This window comes from Salminus brasiliensis, chromosome 11, assembly GCF_030463535.1.
Source record: "Salminus brasiliensis chromosome 11, fSalBra1.hap2, whole genome shotgun sequence".
Taxonomy (NCBI): Eukaryota; Metazoa; Chordata; class Actinopteri; order Characiformes; family Bryconidae; genus Salminus; species Salminus brasiliensis.
The window spans coordinates 11771448-11794870 of NC_132888.1; the positions used below are offsets into that span (position 1 = coordinate 11771448).

Genomic DNA, 23423 nt, shown 5'->3' on the forward strand with positions numbered 1-23423 from the left:
GGGTATTAAAAGAGCAACTGTCTCTACTGTCCAGGGAAGGTTCTGTATTTCATTTGGGACCATTTGATTGCGTTCAGTGACAAGAGCATTAGTGCAGTCAGGATGTTGGATGATCACCACCCCACCTCATTCCCAACTGTGGCTAGATAAGCTCTGTGTGTGCATTTGCACATCTGTGTCAGCAATGTGTGCAACCTGTGTGTCCACAAACATTTGGACATTTCATGTAAGTCAGTGATTACTTATTAGTGATGTTTTGGAGCATTTCTTTGTTGCTGCACAAAGCTCCTGTGGGCATAATGCGTTGGTGTCCCAGTACTTTTGTCCATACAGTGTATATTTTAAAACTTGATTCTGCTCACATCTAGCTTCTAAAAGGTTGCTTTTAACATTTAGAAATGCCGAATCCAAAGCTTGCCTAAAAAACGGCTCTGCACTCTGCTCTCCCAGAACTGTCTGCCTGGTGTCTCTGAGCTGCGAACAACACCACAGCCATAAAAAGACTGTAAAATGGCTGTAAAGATGATTCTGATTTTGCTACAAGGTTGCATCTGTCATCTAAAGTTTCTTCATAACTGTAGTGGATGGAAACACAGCTTCTTCTGCTTGTTTCAACCTGAATTTAATAATTGTGCACACATAAACAACACCTGTGAAACAGTCTAGTGTACTGTATAGTTTTGTTCCCTGAGCAAAGCAACACACACTTTTAGAGACACAAGAGTCTCTAAAAGATCAAGTATAATCTTTTCTCTGTTCGGTCCCTGCATGTATGAAATGGGTAACACCACTGGTATCCATGTGGCAGAATGAGGTAGCAAAAAATATCTTAATCAATAACATTATATAAATTTTTTCTAGGTTTTCTAAACACAAAAAAATCCATTTGTTCATAAAGTGTCATTTATCCAGCATTTTTATTCTGATATTTTTAAAAGGGCATTGTTTCTTAACATAATTTCAATACAGGGAAATGTGTCATCTGCAGATTAATAAAAAAAGGGAAATTGTCAGTCTAACTACATGACACTACAACACACACACAAATAGTATTCTGGGAATTTATTGGATCTATGGCACTGTTGACGTTAACGAGATATAGGTCAATCAGGATCTGCAGAAAAGGTTCAAACCGGTAGCTGCAGCAGATACAGAGCTGCAATAAGACATGAAATAGGTAAGAAAATAAAAAAGACAAAACACTTCTTTAAATAAAGACAAGATGTACAGATAATCAACCAAATGAATGTCATAGCCAGTGTTTATGTTCATTTTTTTTTTGTCTTAAACAGGGAGTTAACACTGAACATCGTCTTTAATCTACATACAGCTTCAAATACATGCTCCTTATTGAGTTTTGTTAAAACTCATTTGTTTTTTATGGCTATTAACCATGCCTTTGTTATTCCAGCCCTGGCTAGAGTGCCCCCATGAGGTTGACAATTCAGTCTGCTGCCTCTGTAACTCCCCATCAATTGATGATGATCTTCAATATTGAGGATTTCCTCATTACTACACAGCAGTGGGTGGCAACCTTTACGAATGTTATAACCCCATATTCATGGCAGCGGCAATGTATGAAGTATAAAACTCTCTAACCTCACCCCCTTCCCCCTAACGTACATTTTTCAAATGTGCTGAGAGGGCAGGAGACCAGCAGATATTGAAGATATCTGAGGATATTGAGGATATACTCTTTACAACTGGAAACAAAGTTAAAGGATACTGTTTAAATAACACTGAGCACCATATGAGTATTTATGTTCCTCTTACATGAAAAGTCTGGATAACGTCTATAATAAACAAAGTGTTGCAAGACGTTTTCCAGTAAATGATGGTACGTATGTCAGGCTGAAGCTACAGCAAACAGAATGGTCACATTTCAACTGTGAATCATAATTTGTATATGAGACCTGAAAAATGATGAGCGATCATCTGTCATGTTTTTTTTCTTTGTAATGGGTATATACAGTCAGGTCAATAAGTATTTGGAAAGCAACTTTTTATTGCCTCTGTACACCTCCTTAATGGATTTAAAATGAAGCAATCAAGCTGTGACTGAGGTGTAGACTCTTCAGCTTTATTTCAAGGGGCCTAATAAAAATGTTGCATTAACCATTTAGGAATTCAGATAATCTTTACACGGTCCCTCCATTTTTAGAGGTTCAAAAGTAATTGGACAATCAACTAATACTTACGACTGTGGGGGGCTGTGCACCTAAGTTTTCTATTCACTTTTACACCTGTGTTAATATGATGGGACAGTGAACATAATTTGATTTTTAAGTAGTTTTATGGCCAAGTGTGGCCAGTCCCCTCATTTGGATGCCAACGATCCAGTGCTCTACAGGAGAAAAATGTACACAGGACAAAGCATACAGGCTTTTGACCGTATTTATTTACCACTCAGCGTGATTAATGGTTTGCCATTGAAAATTGAGCTGGAGTGTCAAATGTATTAAAAAATACGTTAATTCAATATTTTTGCTAAACCCATTGAATTAAATTTATATTCGATTAGCAACAAAGGAATGCTAATCGAATGTGCTCCAATAGGTCTACTATGCAATGGAGACACAGATGATATGCAAATCAAGTTTTTTATTAAAATTGTGAAAAATGACAAAACCATTATTTCCATGTCTAAGGAAATGAACACCTAATGAAAAGATACTGCATACTAGGATGCACTTCACTGGCCTTTTTACATGTTATATTTCCCACTATCTGAACCTTTAGTACTGAGCTACTATAAGTCACAGGTCAGGAACCTTATGTCTGCTCGAAAGTATTATGTTTAGATATTTCTTCGTAATACAGTGATTTCTGTCGTACAATTGTCACACCAACACCACAAGACATAAGCACTCAAAGCCTCACACAAAGTCCTAGACCAATCAGGTTACTTTTTCTCATTTTCAGTGTACCACTGTTAAATCTACAGTACTCCATAAGTCTCCACTCTAACAAATCTCAGCAGTCACACAAGCGCTCCTTACTCAAAAGTGCAGTGCAAATGCATGCTAATTACAACCCAGTCAAATGGCTGACTGTGTGAAGAAAAATACTTTCCTATAAAAGATGAAGTAAAAAAGCAGCACATTCGTATTGGTTTTGTACAGGGGGAACATAAACAGACTTTGGTTTAAAAAGGAAATTAATATTGCTATGCCTCTTAGCATTATTTACAACTGCATGTCAAAAACCCTTTTGTTAAAGTAAAAGGTTACACAGAAATATCTTCAGGCTCAGGCAGCATTTGTTTGGACATGTTCGGGCAAACGTATGCAATAAGCATGGGCCTCAGCACCACTGATGATAATGTGCGTAAGCTACCTGCTGGATGCATACTGTTGCTTCAGTTATCCCCCCTCATTGTAGTATTCATATGTTCATATTGCACGTGGCCACTGTTTTGTCTTGTTTTTGTTATGTAAAGACTTTTCCTGATCCAACACCTGATTTTTTTTTCCCTATTCATATTTTTTGCTGTACAAATGTCTCTAGTTTGATAATTATCCGAGCTGTACATTCCATGACCCTCATTGCCACTTCTGAAGTGTACCTATCATTAGGAATCTGTGGAAAAGGCAACAGGTCGGGATAGCGAGTTCTGAGGCTGTCAACACCGTAACCTTCCAAGATATGAACATCCTTAGCCAGCCCAGTGAGCTGAGTGCTGTACTCTTCCACTTTCTGAGCCAGTGCTGTGGGCTTTACGTCTTTGTCCGATTTGCCTCTAACTGCATAGTCTGCAGCAATTAATGCTAATTTGGTGGCAAGATAGCACTTGAAGCACACCCACTCGTTGGCATTTTTGTGGAGGTCATTTCTTGCAGCTGAAAAGTTGGCTCTTGCCTGCCGTAGCCACCTTCTAGCCTCCACAGGATTGCCCACAGACTTGAAAGATGGCGGCACAAAGAAACGGCTAGAATGTGACGTCCCTGCATAGCTGGTGAACTGCTCTCGGAACTGTTGCCGCTCAGACTTATGGCTTGTTGCTTCTTGGTTCCATGATGTGTAAAATCTTTGAAAGGAGAACTTCTCTGATTGGAAACGAGTGGAAGATGCAGAGAACGTTCTTCTTGATGCTCTGTCTGCAGCCTGTTCTGCCTGTGCTTGCTTCTCCATCCTGCTGATCTCTTTCTGTAAGTGCTTGAAAACCTCTGTGGCAATGTCAAGGTTTTCTGCATTCTTATCTGGATGCCACTTGAGATATAACCGTCTTATGATTTTCTTTCGCTCAGTCTCAGGAAGTTTCCAAGCCTGTTCAACAACTGATGTCACTTCCTTCAGAATTTCAGGCAACGCATTAAGCTTAATCTTCTTCGGAGACAACTTGGTTGGAGGAGTTTTGTGATTTTCCTTGTCAGGAAAAATTGGTGGTACCATTCTGGGGCCTGAGGATGAACTCTCTGATGGGCTCGTAGGTGTTGTTGGCAAACCATCTCGAATATGAGTGGTCTCGTCTTGTCTAGAGAACTTATACAGATCAAGGGAGCTAACAATTTTGTATTCACTGTATCCAATGTCAATTTGGAAGTATTTCCCAAGAAAGCTTGGGTTGCTTTCCTCTTCTCTCTCCACTTCTTGAACAATGATTGCATAGGTGTAAGTTGGTTGATAAGAGCCTAAAAAGTCCCCTCCCTCTGAGTCAACCAGGTAGCCGACATATTCTCCAGGATAGAACACATTCAAAGGGTCCATTAGAAGAATATGATGTATCTCTGCAGGTATTGGTGTCCCGGGAAGGGGAAGTTCAAGCTTTGATGGCTCGGTTGAGTCATACTTGACACCAAGATTGTCCAGCTTTTCTGTGATTCTGTATATGTCATTGCAGCCCAGCATGGCAATAAGATAGGAAGTGTCCGAAATCAGATTGTCTGTTGCAGACTTGAGGGTCATTGCAAGAGCAAGCAGAAAATTGATGTCCTTACTATCAGAATGCTGAATGTAGAGGTGGATAACTGAAGTGCCATACCTTTTCAGAAAGGCCAGGGTTTCACTGCGGCTGTGAGGAATAGGACTGCAGCCTTTCACTCGCAAAGTCGTCTGTAGCTTCTCGAAACAGGACACCTTCAAACCCTCACATAAAGCCTTGCACAGCCTGATTGCTTTTTCCTCATTGACCATGTATGCATTATCGTTCTCGTGCTTCATGATTCGTATTAGTCCTGTAATAAACTGCTCAGAGGAAAGTAACAGCTGAAGGCGTCCCTGAAGCGAGCAAAGGGCTCCAAACTGGCACATTTTCTGAGACTCTTCATCAAGTTGTTCCTCCAAAATACTACTCAAAAGTCTAGGCCTCAGTTTCTGAGGGAGCAACATAATGAGCTTAGTGTGAAAGGCATGGTCTTTGCCCAGATAGCACTGGCTCATGTCAACAAGCATTTGGACTCCAACATTACCTTGGATTCTGCTCTTGTAATGTGGTGCATCATCAAAGACCAAACTGTTTGACTTAGCCAGTCGGCCATCGTGACTTGGTAGGTAAAACGTGAAGTCTCGGAGGGTCTCCAGGTCTTTGCGGATTTGTACTGGTTCATTCTGGAGACTTTTGAAGAGCCCAGATACTGTTCTTTTCACTGTTCTCATTTCATTTGGGTCAAGCTGTTTGCCTTCTGAACTTCTGTATATACGACACAGCACTTCAATATATTGCTTTGTGGAAACAACGTCCTCAGTTCCCAATACTTTGAACAGCTGGTGAAAGGTGCCAAGTTCGAGCGGAAGTTTGTACAAATATGGCTTGAAGTCTGATTCATTGTCTAGATTTATAACAACTTCTTCAGGTTTCAGAAGTTTCCATCCCTCCTCGACCATAACAAACGCTACTCCCCGTAACTGATAACGGAATTCCCGTTTGTCTGCATTTAGAAACTCATAGGTGCTCCTCAAAACTTTGTTTCTTGTTTTGATGGTGTCATCATCCACATTTGTGACGCTGCAGATATTTTTGCAATTGTTAATGACCTTTTCCAAAGGGGGGTCCATATTAACATTTAACTGAGCCAAAACCTGGTCAAGCTGTTCTTGTCCTGCAAGTGTGCTTCCCTCTTGGTCTTTTATGCTTCCCGGGGTGGCCTTCTCTGGTAGAATAGGACAGGATGTCCAAAGTAATTGCATGATATCTGTTTGCTTAAATTTTGGGTTCACTTGAGACCCACTGAAACGAATCAGAGGAAGTGTGTCATTTACTTCCTGATGCTGAGGATGAAGCCTGACAAGTTCTGCTGGTGCACGCTCTGGACATAAGAATGGTATCATTGAAAGTTCTTTGAGGAACGCTCCCTCAAAAAGATCTGCCCTCTCGTTGAAAATGTGATTCAGGAGAACATCCACAATGATCTGGACTTTTTCGTTGGACCAGTTCTCTGTTTGAGCTTTGATGCTGACCTCTTTTGCAAACTGCAGGACTTGCTGTTGAGACACAATGTATTTTAAACCTATCTTGCGTAGGAATGTAATCCATGATGGTAGGAACATGGTTCCGTTTTTTGGCTTTAACATTTGCTCAATTTTCCTGAAGAAATCAGGAGGGATGAAGGATTTTGGTGGAAGCATCACTTCAAATACTTTCACAGTTTGGTCATAGAATGCTTTGGCAGGCTTTAGTCTACTCGTTGAGTCATAAATGAATGACAGAGTTTCCAGTTTTTCGTAGAGTTGATCCTTTATGTCACAAGACTCCTCCAATGCCAATAACCTCTCCTTCAGATAGATGAGATGCTGAATTTTAGCATCATGTGACAAAATGTCAAACTTTGGAAGCAGGTGCTTCAGGTAGACCTCCAGATCATCAATGGGGATGCACCCAAGGAAGGCGTAAAGTTCTTTGAGCTGTGGATTGTCAACTAGGAACGTTGCTGATGTAGTGTGTGCCCATTTTTCCATGTCAATGGAGGGAATGCTTTTGGTCAGAATATAGCAAGCTCCGAAGTTTGCAATGCTAATATGCCGGGCATTGACAGTTCTGTAACATGGGAGCAGTTTCAGACTTTGTACATCATCTTGGCAGAGGTTGGTCAGATTTGAGTTAAAGTATAACAAAAGTGCTTCGAAGTCTTTGTCAGTCAGGTTAACCGCTTTGAAAGCTGCATTCTGGATCATGTACTCAAGAGCTCTCAGAATGCTTGAAGGACTGTCTATATTTGCCGTCTGCTGGGCCAGCAGGGGCAAAATGGGATTCTCTTTGGCACATAGTTTGTTTACAGCCACCTGAAAGCATCCAGCTTTCATTAGGGTGTGGAAGACTTTGTCATTCTGTCCATTGGGAAAAATAGCAGCATACATTAGACTCAGGGGTAGTAACACATCATATTCTGGCACAACTAGCTTGTTGCTGGACACCATGAACTTGATCCCTGGTAGTAGAGCCCAGTCTTTAAGGATGTCCAGAACAGTCTCAAATTTGGATTTCATCTCTGTCTGGTCGTCTCTGATGCCAATGTTCTCACTGATGAAGTGCCATGCACTTTTTAGCCACGATTCACTAGCATAGTTTTCTCTCCACTTCACAGAGGTCCTTGTTCTGTACTCTCGAGGTAAAACTGATCCCAATAAATCTCCAAAGCCGCTGATGTCAAAGACTTTGGCCACACCTGCTTTGAAAAGAATGTTGCTGTATCTCATGTACAAGGTGTGCATGAACAGCTCTTTCCTGGAGGCGATAAGTTCATGATGACCGGTCAGGAATTTTGGTCGTTTGGAGTCAAAAACTTGCAACATGTTGTCCATTGTCAACAGCAGGGGCAGACCCTCTATTTTGATATCATCCTCCTCTATGTCTTTGAAGCAATAGTCCACTAGAAGCTTGAGACTGTGAAAGAGTTTGAAGTTAGACTGCTGCAGTCGACAGGGCAGTTTTCCAACTTGGCATGACGCGTCCGGTGATGAGAATGTCAGCAGGAAGTTTCGGACGTCTTCTGGTGTCACATAGCTGACCGGAATACCAGCGTCTTCCAGGCAGAAGTATAGGCTGGCTGTTTCATCACAACTGTGGACCAAGTTAAAGCCGACGTCCAGAAGCATGGCCTTCAGCCTGTAGACGTTTTCTGCCACAGATTTGCGGGTGGTAATATTGTATTCTGTGTTTTTCAGGTGCTGCAACTCATCCTGCAGCAAGTTGTCAAAAAATGCTCTGCTCTTCGTTGACGTGGATGTGTTCACCCAAGAAATGTACACTGCAGAGTGCATATCAGTGTTGTCTAGGTGAGGCGCTCTGACAACAGGGAGAAGTCTTTTCAGATCTAAATTAATGCACTGATAGATTGCCTTTACCAAACAGTACCAGTCTGGCTGAATGTCAAGTCTGTTCACAGGGAAGAAAAACAAGAATTTTCTTAAGATGTCTTTGACAACATGGATTGGTGTTCCCTGTAGAATTGTCATGGTGGGATCAGGCCCTGGAAAGAGCCTACGTTTCAGCTGAATCAGCAGCTCCACATAAGCTGGAGCTATAAGTGCTGTCATTAGATTATTGTTCCAGTCACTCCTCACTCCAACTCCATTGTCATCTCTCCACAGGTTTCTTCTGGCAGAGTCTAAGGCAAAATGTCCATTCACATGAAAAGGCAGGCCAGTCTCCAGAGAAAGGGGAAGGAAGCAGAATGCTCTGTGAGCTTTCTTGTAGTTGTGGCTAGTGCATGCTGCCACCCCACCTCGGGGGAAGAGTGTTATGTCCTCATTTTTGTGAGCTGAAATGACACTCTTGGACACCTTTTCCATGTCAGAAAAGCCAGATCTGTTGCACACTAGCCAGGTTGTTGAGTTCCCGTCTGAATCTTCAATGTCCATCATGTATGTAATTTGCTGAACTGGGATTTGCATCAGCTGCTTTTTCTTTGTCACACTGTCCACTACTGAGGCATGGAACTGCTTGCGTTTAAGGCGGTCACCATCTGTGATTTTTGCAGTCACAGAATACAGTGTCTTCAGTTCTCCTGTCCCATGTTCTATTTCACATATTGAAATTTTTTCCATGTGGTTCAGAAACATGAGTAGCTCTGCACCATCGGTTCGTAATTTATCTAGCAGATTTTGTACCATTCTGTCTGAAGCAGGTACCGAACTGATCTCTGAAATCTTTGCCATTTCTATGGTGCGTATGGGAAACCGAAACATTGTACAGCGCTCCAACTTGAAACAATTCCCCAAATACAAGTTCAGCACATCAGAAAATTGGGACCTAAAGTCAGAATCCAAATCTCTGAACATTCTTCCAGGGCTGACAGATGTTGCCCCAGGTGCATAACGTGCATGTGGATCAAAGATACATAGAATGTCATTATTTGAAATGAAAGAAGGGCAGTCAGTGATGTGATACACCGAGTTGAATCCTATACCATACTGCCCAGTTTTGCCAGGATTTGCCTCTTTCGTCCCTCGCCCAAGATTCTGAATCCCTCTAATATCGTCCTCTGTAAATGGCTGATTGTTGTACACACAGAGTGATGGGCCCTGCATGGGCACCCACTTGTCATCGAATATCCTATCAGTTGGATGGGTCCTAGGATCAAAGACAAAGTATATCTCTGTTGCCTTGGCATCATCTGCATTCTGAAGGAGTTCTTTCAGCATCTCCTTCTCTGATGGGTAAGCATTGAGGATGCTCTTGATTCTGCTAGTAAGTTTCTCCTTTTGCCCAAACTCACTTCCAAGAGTGGTGAAACATATATTGGAAGCATATCTTTCCAAAGCTTTGTGGCGTTTTGGAATGGCGCCTAACTTAACTGCTACTTCCCTTGGGATATCCGCATGACAGTACTTCACAGTTGTATCTCTGACCTTAATCCAAGGGCAGTCGTTATAGCACAATGACTTGGACTGCTGCAAAGTGAGGTTGCTGTCAGGCAAAAGTATCTGTCCATAGTTGCTTTGGCAGAACTCCTGAGTTTTGTCTCGAATCAGACTCCATATTCCTTCACTGATGATTCTACGGCACAGCTGGAAGTTATCCTCAGTAAGACATCTTCTCCCACATTCATTCTTAATCATTTCTAGGACAGTCGAGAAATTTTCAACTGTGAAGCTTGGCTGAACCCCCACATTTTCAAAGAGCTCACGGCAACTGTTTCTATACTTGTTAGGAAGCTGGTAAAGATATGGAGCTGCATCGAAATTCAAGTAAAATGCCACTTTGGATGGATTCACATACGTGTTCTCCACTAGAATTGAGCAGAAGGTTTTTAGTTCCTCCATGATTTCTTCTTTTGCAATTTTGGACTGCATCATCTCCTCATGTAAGTATTTGTAACAAGCGTTTGTTATGTTTTCTTGATACATTGTGACTCCGTCAAATGATTTCGAGAGTTCTCTTAGTTGACTTATGACTAACCCAACCGCTGGCTTTTTAATTAGCCCAAGGAAGTCTTTAACAGCCAGAGAGATGGGGCCACAACCTTTGAAAGATGGAGAGCTCTCATTCAGGATTGGCTTCATTAAACACACAGTGTCCTGATGGTCTGTGGTAAAAAGTTCTGTTGCAGAGAACATTGTTGACTGGGGAAAATTATTTCCATGCCAAGGGAGTGAAAAGCCAGCAGGCTTTGTCAGAAATGGCAGAAACTTGATCTCTTGCAGTTTTTCAACATATTCATTTCCTCTTGGGTCTGTCATTTTCAGTTTTTCGTCGATGAGGCTAAGCAGTATGCTGCTCCTGTGACATGCAGCTACATGGTCTGTTTCATTCAGTGCCATTACAGACTCTGCCCGTTCAGTCAAGTCTTCCCACGAGAGGTCATCTTTTACCATCCCCAACTGTACCAACTTCACTAAGCACACTGGGTTCAGATAGTCTTTCACACTTCCTTCAGGGAACCGGCCATCGTCACTGTTGTACAGTCTGGCAACTCGTCCCTCTGGATGTATGAGTCGAGATGGCAGAACAAGTCTGTCTGATGTCCCTGAGCATGGAATACATGGAGTCTCTCTCAGGATAGATGCAAAGTCCTCCAATTTTTCATTGAGGACATAATACATCAGGGGGTCACGAAGGTCCTTGTCTATGTCTTGTATATGTGGAAAGAATACATCTGAGAAGAACTGTCGCTCTGTGAGTGTGTTCTCCAACAGTTTCCCTTTACAGCCAGCATCATCAAAGCCTTCTTTGACCCAGTCTGGCAGCTCAACAGCACAGAGATCTTGGGAGCCACATTTCTTGAGGTACTTCATAAATATTTTGAAGGCAGCAGGTCCTACGTCAGGTCTGCAGAGCAAGGAGTCATCCAAGAACCTAACATACTTGATCGACACCCATGTTTTGCCATCTGAAAAGACTTTTGCGTTGTCACTGTCTCCTCCTTTGGCAATTTCTTGATACACTCCTTGGCAAATCAAATTAAAGTCGTCATGCACAAGGCCAGGGTCAGGCCAGGCTGCGTAATAGCTGTATTCAAGGAGTTCCCCATTTTCGGACATAGTCCGTAGCATGCTCAGTGCAGCCAAGTATGCCTGGACAATGACATGTCTCATGAAAATTGAGTTCCATTCTCCTTTGGTGTCTGTTTTCCAGATTTCTTTACGATTTGACGTAACTGCAAAACATCCGTTAATGTGTACAGGTAGTCCAGTTTTTATTCGGAGAGGTAAGTAGCAGAACACTTCTCCAATTGGACTGGCGTTTGCTTTCACTGTCCATTTCCGATTTTCTTCTTCCGAGAGCAGAACTGCTACACCCCCACATGGAACTAGTCCTAGTCGCTTTCCACTTTCATTCAGGGAGAACTTCAGAGCTTCAGTCACATCCATGCATGAGCAGATGAGCCAGTTTGTGTTTTCCACCCCCTTTTGAGGCATTTCGTCAGTGACTCTTTTGGATTGAGAACCTTTAGCTGCCATCTCAAAGTATGAAGAAGGATCCTCTTCAGAGCCTCTGAAAAGGGGCGACTGTAGATCAAGAATTCGCCTGAATACATTGTGGAACTCCTCTACTACAATTCTGATGATGCAGCCAGACTTCGGAATATCAGCTGGAACTCTGTTGGTGGCTGCAACTTTCTTCATGACTCTGGCTGCAGATTTCAGAATACTGAGGGGGCCGTATGCTGCTTTGGAAGACCACACGCTCTTGTTAATCGTGACTACATCCTGTGCAGCAGCAGGACTTGACTCCTCCGATTTCAAATACTTCAGGACCATTGTACCAACATGCTGTGTGAAAAGAATCAGCCGATGGCCACAGATGCTGAATTCATCAACCAGTGAATAGATATCTGTGGTGTTGTAGTAGATGCTGCTAATTTCGCTCACTGCTGCTTCTTGCTCTGTTCTGAAAGGTAGCCTGAAGAGTGTTCCATCATATTTGTATGGGGACTCTTGTGCGAGAGGAAGCTGACAGTTGAAGACGTTAATGAACGGCCTAAACTGGTTAGGAAACTTCCTCAGTCGTTTCTGCTGTTTACTCCAGTTGATTTTAATGCCTGGATTCGATTTGTCCCTGATGTGCTTGCTGATGTGATTGATGTTGGGATCGAACATGATCATAAACTCTCTGCTCATGATAATGGGTATGTCAGTCACATGATAAACAGAGTTGAACCCTAACCCAAATTTGCCTACTTTGTCTGCTTCACATCTTTTCATAGATCCACCCAACCGGGTTATGTTGAGAAAATCTATGTCAGAGAAAACCGAATTGTTGAAGGACCACAAAGAAGGACCATGGCAGACAATCATCCCAGGGTCCAGTAGGTTTTCTCGTAAATCCAGATTCTTTCTCATGTCAATCAAAAAACTGCATTCGGTAGCATTTGCATCATCAGCATTCTGCAGGAGCTCTTTGAAGATATCTGCAACAGACGGATATTCCTCTAGAATATTCTTTATTCTCACAGTTAAGGGTTCTCTCTGCCCAGACTGCTCAAAGCCGAGGTTCTCCGGGTTTATGAGCCTTGTGCTCAAACAAGGAACTCTTAACCATTCTGCAGTTTTCATGGGGATATCATCATGTACAAGGATGATGGGCTCTGAGGTATCATCAAGTAGGTCAATCAAGTCATCAACTTTGATGTCACAGTAAGTGCACTCATGAATTGGCTTCATGATTAGTTTGCTTGGATCTTTGTAGCAAAAAATTGGCACATGCATGTCAACATCCACTGTTATTTGACTGCTGTAAATCCAACGTAAGATGTTTATCAACAGTAGAAGATTGTGTTTGCCTTCTTCTTTCGACATTTCCTGTGTACTCCTTTCTCTAATAGTTTTAACCACTTCGAACACATGGTCAGGAACAACTTCATCAATAGAACCACAGAATTTGAAAAGTTTGTGAAACTTTGCAATGGTCTTTGGTAAAGAGTACAAGTATGGCTGTAGATCCAGATCTGGAATAGGCTTCAAGACAGTGTGGGCAGGGGATGCAAATGTTTTGCCGGTCCATACCCAGTCAAAAGACAGAGACTTCACTGCTTCTCTCGCATTTCCTAAATGAACTTGCATGAAGTCATAGATTTCAAAAAGGATCTGCTGGAACTGATACCAATCCTCTGTGGTAAACGCCTGAGATCTGTGCCAGTCATTTACTGCTTTCAAGTGCTGAAGCACTTGGTCGACTTGAGGATCCATAGATAACTTCAGGGCTTTTTTCATGCCGGCAGATGTTCGTTCCACAAGAGCTACAGACGAACCGACAAGTACCGCATGAGATATATCGCACATTTCGGACAGGGAAGAAATATTACAAGAGTCTCCCTTCCAGGCAAGAGACTTAGGGTAATTCAAAGGCCTGTCCTTGCAGACAGGTACCCATTTCAGATTCTGTAGGGATGCCTGCGCCTCTGTAGACTTAACTAGCTTTGTTTGTTTGTTTAGAATAGTAAGAAGAGTTTTTGCCTTCTTCAGAAGTGACTCCCATTCTGGCTTAGTACTTTCCTGTAATTCTTCGATTTTCTGGGCAACCTGAAGTACATCCTTTTCAGTAAGTTGGACCTCATTCTTGAGCCCCAACTGTCTTAGTGAATGAAGCACATCAGGAGATGACATGTAGGTGTCTGGTGGAAATCTTGACTTTTCTTCCATGTAGAAGAGGTTCTGCAGAATCTCCAGTTCAGGATCAAAAAGGTCTGTTGGTGCAAGTGGTTTTCCTGAGGATGAATATATGAACTTTAGAGAGGATAGCCAAGTGACCACTGCTTTATTTTCATTCTTCAGAAATGACAAATGAGTAAGGGCCCAGAGCATAATCCTTTTCACTTCTTCTTTCGTGTAAAACCCTTTCTCGATGTCCTGAACAATCACTTTCAGACATTCAGTGCTTTTTACCTGCTCCACATTAAACAGTGCAGTGAGACGAATAGTGGCCTCATCACTGCTGTCAACTACACTGATGGATAACTTGACATCTGGGGGATGCTTTGCAGTATGGTGCAATGCCCTGGCTCCCTTCAAGGAGGTGAAGGATGGTGTACCTTTCTCGGAATATTGCCCCACTTTCACAAATATGGGAAGCTCCTGAATTATGCGTTTTTCCTTCTCTGTGACATCGGTGAGGCCAGCTAAGAAGCTTCGGAGGGCAGTCTTCTGTATGACAGAGAGTGATGATACTTGACTGACCAGTCTCTGGGGCGAGGCCCTGTCCATAATTTGCAGCAGTGTGCTTGGAGACAGCTGATGGATGTAATTTTTTAGGAGTGGATGTTGCAAACATGGATCCAGCGTTTTTAAGACAACTCCTCCAACCTTTTTGATGACTTCATTTAGGACCTCGGAGAGAGAGCCCTCCTCTTCACTTACAATAATGATGGGGGATGGAGTCTTGAGGCGCAAGAGGTTCAAAGATTCTACACAGTCATTCAGTGGCACATTCGGAATCAAAGGCATGTCTTCAAAGGTACTTAGGTCATCTGCAAAATTAATGTAGAGATGTTTCCAGACCATTCTGATCCAAGATGCTGAAGGATGTTTCATCTCTTGATCACCAGGGTTCCACTGGACAGCAAAGTCTCTGGAAGGCCAAGCTGTTGCAAGGATTTCTTTTATGAGACGTGCTGATCTCTCCGGGGTTAAAACCTGAACCTGAGTGCAGGGTCTTCCTGGAAAAAAGCAATAATGTATAAAGTATAATTCCCCACAAATATTTAAAAGAGAAAATATAATTTTGCCCTTGTAATAGACTTCTTCTAGTACATTGTTGGCATTACTTGAATCATTGGGATTACTGTTATAAATGTTTGGGTTACATTTCATTTGTATTGTCAGACTACAAATAAGGGATTCAAGCAATTATTATTTTTACACATTTAAATCTATATTTAAATCATTTAAATCATCCATGAATCCAGATTTTATATAACTGCAGTGCACAAGTTGTAAGGATGTGCAGAAGTAAAGGAAGCATGTGGAAATCTGATAATATATTTATAATGCAATTATGTCTAATATATATCTGCAAACATTTAAGACAAACATAAAAAACATGTAAGCAAAATGCAATGCTTCCTTTACTTCAGAGTTAATTCACACGTCACAGTACAGCTGCAATCGGAATCATTCAACCCCCAAATTAGGTTTATTAGCAAAATGTACAAACTTTCAGGTATTTGCAACAAACAAATCAAACAAGAACAATTTAAATAACTCAACCCAACTAATAATAGCTCAACCAGTTCACTAATATTTTTGGGTTTGCTGCTGCGACCGTCTTCTTCACATACCACCTAAGATTTTCTATAGGGTTCAAGTCAGATGACTGTAGCAGCCACTCCAGAATCTTCCAGGATGTCTTCTGAAAACGATCCTAGGTGGTCTCTAGGATATGTTTGGGATCTCTGTCCTGCTGGAAGGTCCAATGGCATCCAAGCTTCATCTTCCTCAAAGAAGGCATGAGGATTTCTGTCTTGCCCAGCACACGGTGCAGGTTTCCATTGCCAGAGGGAGCAAATCAGCCTCAGAGCATCACTGAGCCACTCCTATGCTTCACTATAGGCAGGGTGTTCTTTTCAGCATATGCTTCATTCTTGATTCTCCAGACATATTTGGATTTGGATTTGGACATGACTTGGATTTGGATATGAAAGTTTGTACATTTTGCTAATAAAGCCTTGTTTGCAGTGGAGGTTGAATATTTTCGATTGCAATCATATATAAATGACAATGATTTAAAATCATTCAAGTACACACCATTTTTCATCAGTTACAATCACAGCACAAAAAGGCAAAGCACAAGATATACATATATATATATATATATAAATATTGTGGATATTTGTAACATCCACAGCATGAGAAAGAGCGCAGCAGACCGTACTGACATGCTTTACATGCTGTAAACACACAAAAATAGTAAACAAATGAGTTAACATTAAAATTCTTCAATGTCTTTGGTTCTTGACAGTAGTCGTGACTTTCGCTTCGTTCACAAAATTCAATATGAACTGTGTTTGCTTGTCTGTGTGAAGGTTTTACAGTGAGTACAGCAGCAGCTTTTAGTGCACTGACACCAGCTGTATTACTGTTTGCCAAATGTCACAGATATTGGGTAGATAGGTTTATTATTCATAATCACTACATTAAACATTCAGTTAGTGTTTTGGCATTACAGTTCATTAGAAGCACAAGTACTCTACATTTTAAACCTATATTAGTGTATAATATCTAGCATTGCAAATCTAAATGATTAAAACTGTGATCCTTTTAAGTGGAGAAGGCCTTCCTCCACCTCTACAGGTATGGCACAACACACAGAGTACTTACCTGAACAACCCCAAAGATATTGCTGAACTGGGATTGAAATTCAAAACCAGGATCAAGGTGAAAAACAATTAGTTATCTATAAATAATAGCAAAATATTTACTGCACATGGCATTACTACGGTTACATGAAAAATAGGTGTTCACAAAATATTCAAATATGATAGATTTGTACTTTAATTTCTCCTCAAACTATCCAAACCTACACTTGTGAAAGAAATTGACACTAAGGATTAAATGGGAAATATCTCATACAGTAAATAGCAAAGTGGATGTGTGATCTACTGTGTTCTGTAATCTAAACTGAGTGGCAGGGTTTGTAAATTCAACATATTTAACTGACATGACACTCCCCATTCGACACAGTCAGGTTTAGGCCTGAAACAGGAGTCTGACAGTGCTAAATGCAATGTGAGATATTCCCTGCAAGCACATTATATTACCAATATGCTCGCAGGCCTTAGCTTCCACCTGGCTATGAGAGGGTATGTGCTTTTGAATTCACTGCCATAATGAAATGATGCGTGGGATTTTTGTGAAAGTAATCATACACTATATGTCCAAACATTTGTGGACACCCCTTCTGAAGAATGCATTCAGCTACTTTAAGTTGCAGACCTTGTCAACTTCCTTTAAAGAAGTACTGGCAATAGAATAGGACTAGAACAGATAAACCTGAACCTATTGGCTAGATGGGTCTGCAGGCCTCCAGCATTGAGCTGTGGAGCAGTGGAACTATCCAATACTGTGTTCTATCCAATACTTTTGGGGTGAGTTGAGAGTAGGGGACCTTCGTCTCTAAAGGCAATCAAATCCTCACAGCAATGCTACAGAATCTAGCAGAACTCCTGCACTGATTTACCAAACCAGGTGTTGGATGATTAAGAGGTTTTAGAGATAAAATCTACATTTTTAAATGAATGTTATTTATGTTTATTTATGTTCTATTAATTTATTATCAGTGTTTTACTGCCCAAATGAGCTTTTAACTCTAATTTTCACAGCTGCCCAAAACATTTGCACAGTATTCTAAATAGAGTTTATTTGTATCCTTTTATTTAGCTATATATTTATATTATATATTTTCAAAAATAGTCATGTGTGAAGTTTGATATATTTACCCCTGCTTTTGGCCGCTTCTTTCAGGCTGTTCATGACTTGTGGGGCAATACTTTCCAGTATGAATCTTCCTTCCAAACCTGGATAGAGGGACCTATCAAGAAAAATTATGTACGTTGGTTCTTTTACACCATACTAGAACAATCTGCTGTGATCTAAATAGGCACTACTACACTATGCCACAAATGTAACAGTCACTCATAACAATATTTAACCTCATACCTTGGATACTCTTCAGAGGCAATATACACAGCATCCTTGTCGCTCACAGAGGAGGAAAAAGCAACAAAAGTCTCATTTTGCAAAGGCAGCAGCTCTAGTCCAATGAGGTCACTGTAGCACGCATCGCTGAGGATAAACTCAAGCAGGAGCAGTTTCTCCTGGGAGGGCCCCTTGTGCCTGGTTTTCCTCAGTGTCTGTCGTACAAAAGAAGGGTTCACTTTCTTCAGACTGTCAGGTTTGGAGACAAATGTGGTTAGAACCGCTGCAATGGTGGCTGGTACTTTGGCCAGTGTCATCCCTGAGCTCTGGAGGTATGTCATTACTGTCTCTGCACTGTCCCTCGTGGAGTCTAGCTCTGAAAACACAGTGTCATCCATTTGGACCCAAGTGCTGCTGAGTGAGTAGATGACTGGCTGCTGGAGCAAGTCACGGAACAGGGGCTCAAGAATAGGTCTCCAGTGTGGACGTGTCTTGTTGGGATCAGGCCAGGCTCCATAAATGCCTCCGGGTGAGAGAGGGAAATCTTGGTCCTTCTTGTTCTGAACACGCCTAATTGTCTCCATGATGAGTGTGTAGTAAGCCCTAGGGATGACTGTTACGATAAGGAGTTCATTCCAAAGGGCCGCTGGGTCCCTCCACTGGTCCACTTCCCGCCATTTGATGCTCCTGCGGTTGTCAGTCAAGCCAAAGAAGCCGCTCACATGCACTGGTAACCCTGTCATGCTCTCCTCTCCCAAGGGCAGCGGAAGGAAGCAGAATGCCCGACCTAAAAAGCCAGACGTTGCGCCTTTCTCCTCGTCAAGAAGAGTCAGTGGCAAAGCAATGCCAATGGTTGGGATGAACTTCAAATCATCCGCTAGGGAGTCCAGTTCACCACACATGCCTCGCCCACCTATGCCATTGCAAACCAGCCAAGTGGTCTTCTGGCTCTCCTTGGCAGTTTCGTCCTGTACCTCAATGGTGAGCTGGTATGTGGCGCAGGTGACTGAATCACTTGGCACACCATTGCTGTAGCTGTCTATGGCCAAACCCAGAGTTTTCAGCGAGTTGGGCCTTTCAAGCTTGTGTTCAGCATTCTCGCCTGCTGTGACCTGGAAGAGCATCCGTTCAGTACCATCTGACTCACGCACATGCAGAGAGACCTTCTGCACACTCTTCAAGAAAAGCAGCACTGTGTCTGCATCAGCCTTGAAGGATTCGAACAGCTCTAGAACTTTCTCTTTGTTGTAGATGTTGCTGCTCAACTGAGAAGGTTTCATGCGGAGGGGGAAACGAAAAAGCGTTCCTGGAAAATTGCCCTCTTTAATGGTATTCTCCGAACTGCCGAACAGGCCAAAGAATGGAGCAAACTGGTCATTAAGCTCCATTATTTCCTTTATGTCTGCCTTTAAGTTCCAGCACTGACCAGACTCATGAACTCCAAAAAGCATCTGATGAGGGTCCAGCATTCCAATCTGATCCCCACTGAATATGCTTGGAACATCTGGAAAGAAAAAAAGAAAAGACATAATAATAAAGACACTGTAATTTTTTTTACAGTCATAGTACTTAAAGTTTTGAGTGCACCACGGTGGTTCAGACCCATATCCATTACAAACTCCTTAGGTCTCTGTATACTTCTGCGCTAAACAGGCGAAAGTGTACAGCATACAATCCTCTTCCAATAGTCATATATACACACAACAGCGCCACCTGCAGTACTGGAGTGCTCATATTCTTCAATCATTGCTTGATAATATATTTGATAATATATTTTGGTCCCGAAATGAGGTGTGTTCAGGTACATTTCTGGAGTATTGCTATATTGGCAACGGAAAACACTGAAGAAGACTTCAGTCTTTTACACAATAATGAATATGATCGTGCCCATTACCTGTTATGTGGTAAACAGAGTTGAATCCAATACCAAATCGTCCAACTTTTAAAGGGTCCTCTCTTTTCCTGCTCCTTGCAATTTCCTGAATTCCATTCCAGTCCTCTGCTGTGAAAACTGCATCGTTGTACACATACAAGGCAGTTCCTGAAAAAATATTGTAACAGCTCAGTTTTAACCTTCTTAACTTTCAATGGAAGTCAGTGCAAAAAGATTTTAAGTAACTTCGGAGCATTTTTATTGGTCCATTTATAAGAATATTACACATTTTTTCTTCTTTTCTTTTACCTTGGTATTGGGCCATATCATGTGACCACAGTGACTCCACCCCATATTCAGTCTCGTCATACAAAAACCTAACTTCGGTCGCACCTGCATCCTCTGCATTTTGAATCAGCTCCTAGAACAGGCAGACATAAAATCACTGGTAAATTTGGTGTACAGATACTTGTCTACTTTTGTTCATTAGGTTAAACCTGGAGTGTGAAAATATTTGCTTTATTCTTGCATTAACAAGGTTTTTGTCTATTAAAAACACTGGACCCTCACTATGTATGTGCTATATTGAGCACACATTGTCAGCAAAGCTTGTCTATGCTATTTTGAGCTGTAAACATACCCACATGGTGGAAAGAGGGTAACAGTCTTCCTCTAAAACCGTTTGACAACCCAGGTAATCATTGTGAAAACCATCCCTCAGGTTCTGGTATAACATATTTTAGATATAAAAATCTTTCCTGTTACTGAATAGAAATCATTTGAAACTTATATTCATCTTGTATCTTCTCAGCTGTTGCAAACTGCCACCCACTACCTAGTTCTTGACTAAAGCACAACAGCTACCAAGTAGGGCTGGCGCGAACAATAGAATTAGCTATAGAATTCCAACATAACAAATGAATACTTGAGCATTGAGCAAATTATTCAGGCCAGCCCTGCTACCAACCTTGACCAGATATATGTAGTATATTTTTAACATATCAGTCAAACAATGTTCCAGGACAGTACTAACAGCTAAATCTGTGACCAAAGGGTCATTCGCAACTGACAAGTATCACTCTGTATCAAGAGGAAGAGAGGCCATTCTTTTAAGACTATGGCCAGTTATGCTCTAGGAAACTTCTAATCATTGATACTTGAGTCTTTGCTGGGAATCAAACCTGAAAACCTCTTTATATCTAGCTGTTTCAGTAAAGAGGCCCTTAGGACTGCATATTTTGTTTTGTAACAATTTTATATGTAATGTATCTTTCAGCTCATTTTATATCCATCATGACACCTTACTTTCAATATCTGTCCACCCTCTGGGTATCTCCGTAAAATGTCCTTCAGGAACTCCACCAAAGGTGGTGTAGTTTGCCCAAACCTCCCTGTAAGAAAGCATTAGAGATAAAGAAAGTGCAGGAAACACAATCTTTAATTCAATTTACATGCATTCTGCAGACAGGCATATTGTTTGTCCACAAGGTCCATACTAATCTCACCTCCCCCTCTCAGGCCTCGCCCGTGCAGCGTCATGAATATTTCACAACTCCCTTGTGGTACCAACGATCCAACTTCAACTTGGTCAATAATCTATAGAAGAGGTAAAGCACAAATTGATTTTAAAGACATAATGCCAATAACTGTACCTACAGCAAAGCAAGCTGTATGCTAAAGCAATCTGTATTACACCAATGTTGGGATTATGAATGCTTAGGTTTAGATTAGGAGATTATGTGATTTAGATTAGGAGATTATGGAGATTATGAACGCTTGGATTTAGATTATGCACAGAGAAGGAGCCACATCAGTGTCTGTGTTATGGTGTCATGTACATGGTTACAGTCAATCTCAGTTCCCCTGCATTTGATTTATGAGACCATTATGAAGAAATCTACAGGTCATTTTGAACATCTGAGAGATGTGGGGATGTAGAGCTGTAGATTCAGTGATTACCTAAATACTTCCTTCTTATCTTTTTCTTTCTGCACTCATCAGTATCTTTCTTTATAATGCACATGTTTAAACCCCCTCTGACAAGTCAAAGAGGCTGGAGAGCATTTTCAATTATCCCCTGAATCACTGGGGTATACAGCCTCTTTGCCTTTTTTCTCCACAGGTCTTGAAACAGGGCCAGTTCAGATCCTGCTGCCTTTGACTGTCCAAGGTGAAAACCTCAGATTCTGCTATCTCACCCACTATGCTCAGCATGTTCTGGCACTTGCAGCTGCAGCCTGATTAAGCTCGCAAGCAAGAGCATTAGATCAGACCCTCCACTCCACTGATTACCACAGACATCAGATACATAATTTTACTAATTTTAACTTGCTCTAAAAATGAATTCCAAAATGAGTTGTACCTTCAAAGTCTTTGCCATTTTGCCACGCCAGTCCCTGCTGAAAATTCAAGCTCAAGTCTAGAACTTGCTAATGGCTGGTTTCAGATGGTCTAAGATGGTCTTTGATGGTGAAAGTGCTTGAAAAGCTGGTCATCTAGACAAAAACATACCCTATCCAGGTAATTAACTAGCTACTAACTAGCTACTAAGGTGATTAACTAGCATAATTGAGGTCATTTAAGTTTGATGTACTAGCTGGTCTATGAACATGAAGCTGGTCAACCAGACTGGTTGTGCAGCGGCACGGGTCGTCTTCAACGTTTCAAGTTCAGCCATGTCACTCCACTGCCATTACATTACATTACATTACATACTGCCGTGTTCTCTTCACTGGCTTCCTGTAGCTGCTGCCTGCATCAGATTCAAAACCCGGACCCTGGCCTACAAAGCCAAGAATGGACCAGCCCTTCCATACTTGATGGCAATGGTCAAAAGCCGATTTGCACCAAGAGCCCTTCGAGCTTTGAGTACGGCTCGGCTCGACCCACCATCCTTTAAGATCCACGGAAGCGTCCAGACCTTTTTCTGTCTTGGCACCAAGCAGTGGAACGAACGTCCCCTGGGTGTCCGAACGGCAGAGTCTCACGCTGTCTTCAAACGCAGACTGAAGACCCACCTCTTCTGAGAATACTTGGGCGAATAGTACAGTGGTGACCTTACTGACTTGTGTTTAGTAATGTCTAAACTTAGAAGATCTTTGAATTTTTTGTCTATTCAAACTAGCTGAGGTTTTTCTTGGGTAAACAGTGAAGCACTTTTGTAAGTCACTCTGAACAAGAGTGTCTGCTAAATTCCGTAAATGTAAATGCTTTCTACCACTTTCAAAGGAAATATTCAATGTAATGTAAAGGATAAAAGTAAATGTAACATAATCAGTCATGAATGCTGTTCAGATTAATCACAACAATCACTGTGCAGTCTTTCTGTAGAAGAGATTCCAATAATGTGCCAAGCAATACCACACCCAGTGAAAAAGGATGGGAATCAGCACAATACAGATGTGTAGTTAGACTGAAGACGACCTCTTTTTAAAAAATTAAATAAAGGTAATAAAGAATTTAGAAAGAATTATAATATATAAAATATATTATAAAAATGATAAATTATTATAAAAATGATGGAGAAGTGGACATGTACAAC

General features: G+C 41.5%; 1 protein-coding gene across 2 annotated transcripts in view; it reads right to left on the reverse strand.

Moving 5' to 3' along the window:
- Positions 1-904: 904 nt before the first annotated feature.
- sacs (sacsin molecular chaperone) overlaps positions 905-23423 on the reverse strand; it is a 31841-nt gene continuing 9322 nt past the window's right edge. The window contains exons 4-11 of one of the 2 annotated variants that reach the window (XM_072691701.1): positions 21388-21478; positions 21188-21273; positions 20192-20303; positions 19904-20050; positions 18031-19513; positions 17811-17902; positions 16693-16719; positions 905-15032 (exon numbers count right to left, since the gene is read on the reverse strand). In XM_072691701.1, coding sequence (XP_072547802.1) covers positions 3478-15032; positions 16693-16719; positions 17811-17902; positions 18031-19513; positions 19904-20050; positions 20192-20303; positions 21188-21273; positions 21388-21478 — 13593 coding nt within the window. In that variant the 3' untranslated portion in view covers positions 905-3477. The remainder of the gene's footprint in view (positions 15033-16692; positions 16720-17810; positions 17903-18030; positions 19514-19903; positions 20051-20191; positions 20304-21187; positions 21274-21387; positions 21479-23423) is intronic. The other variant, XM_072691702.1, reaches the window with a different exon arrangement.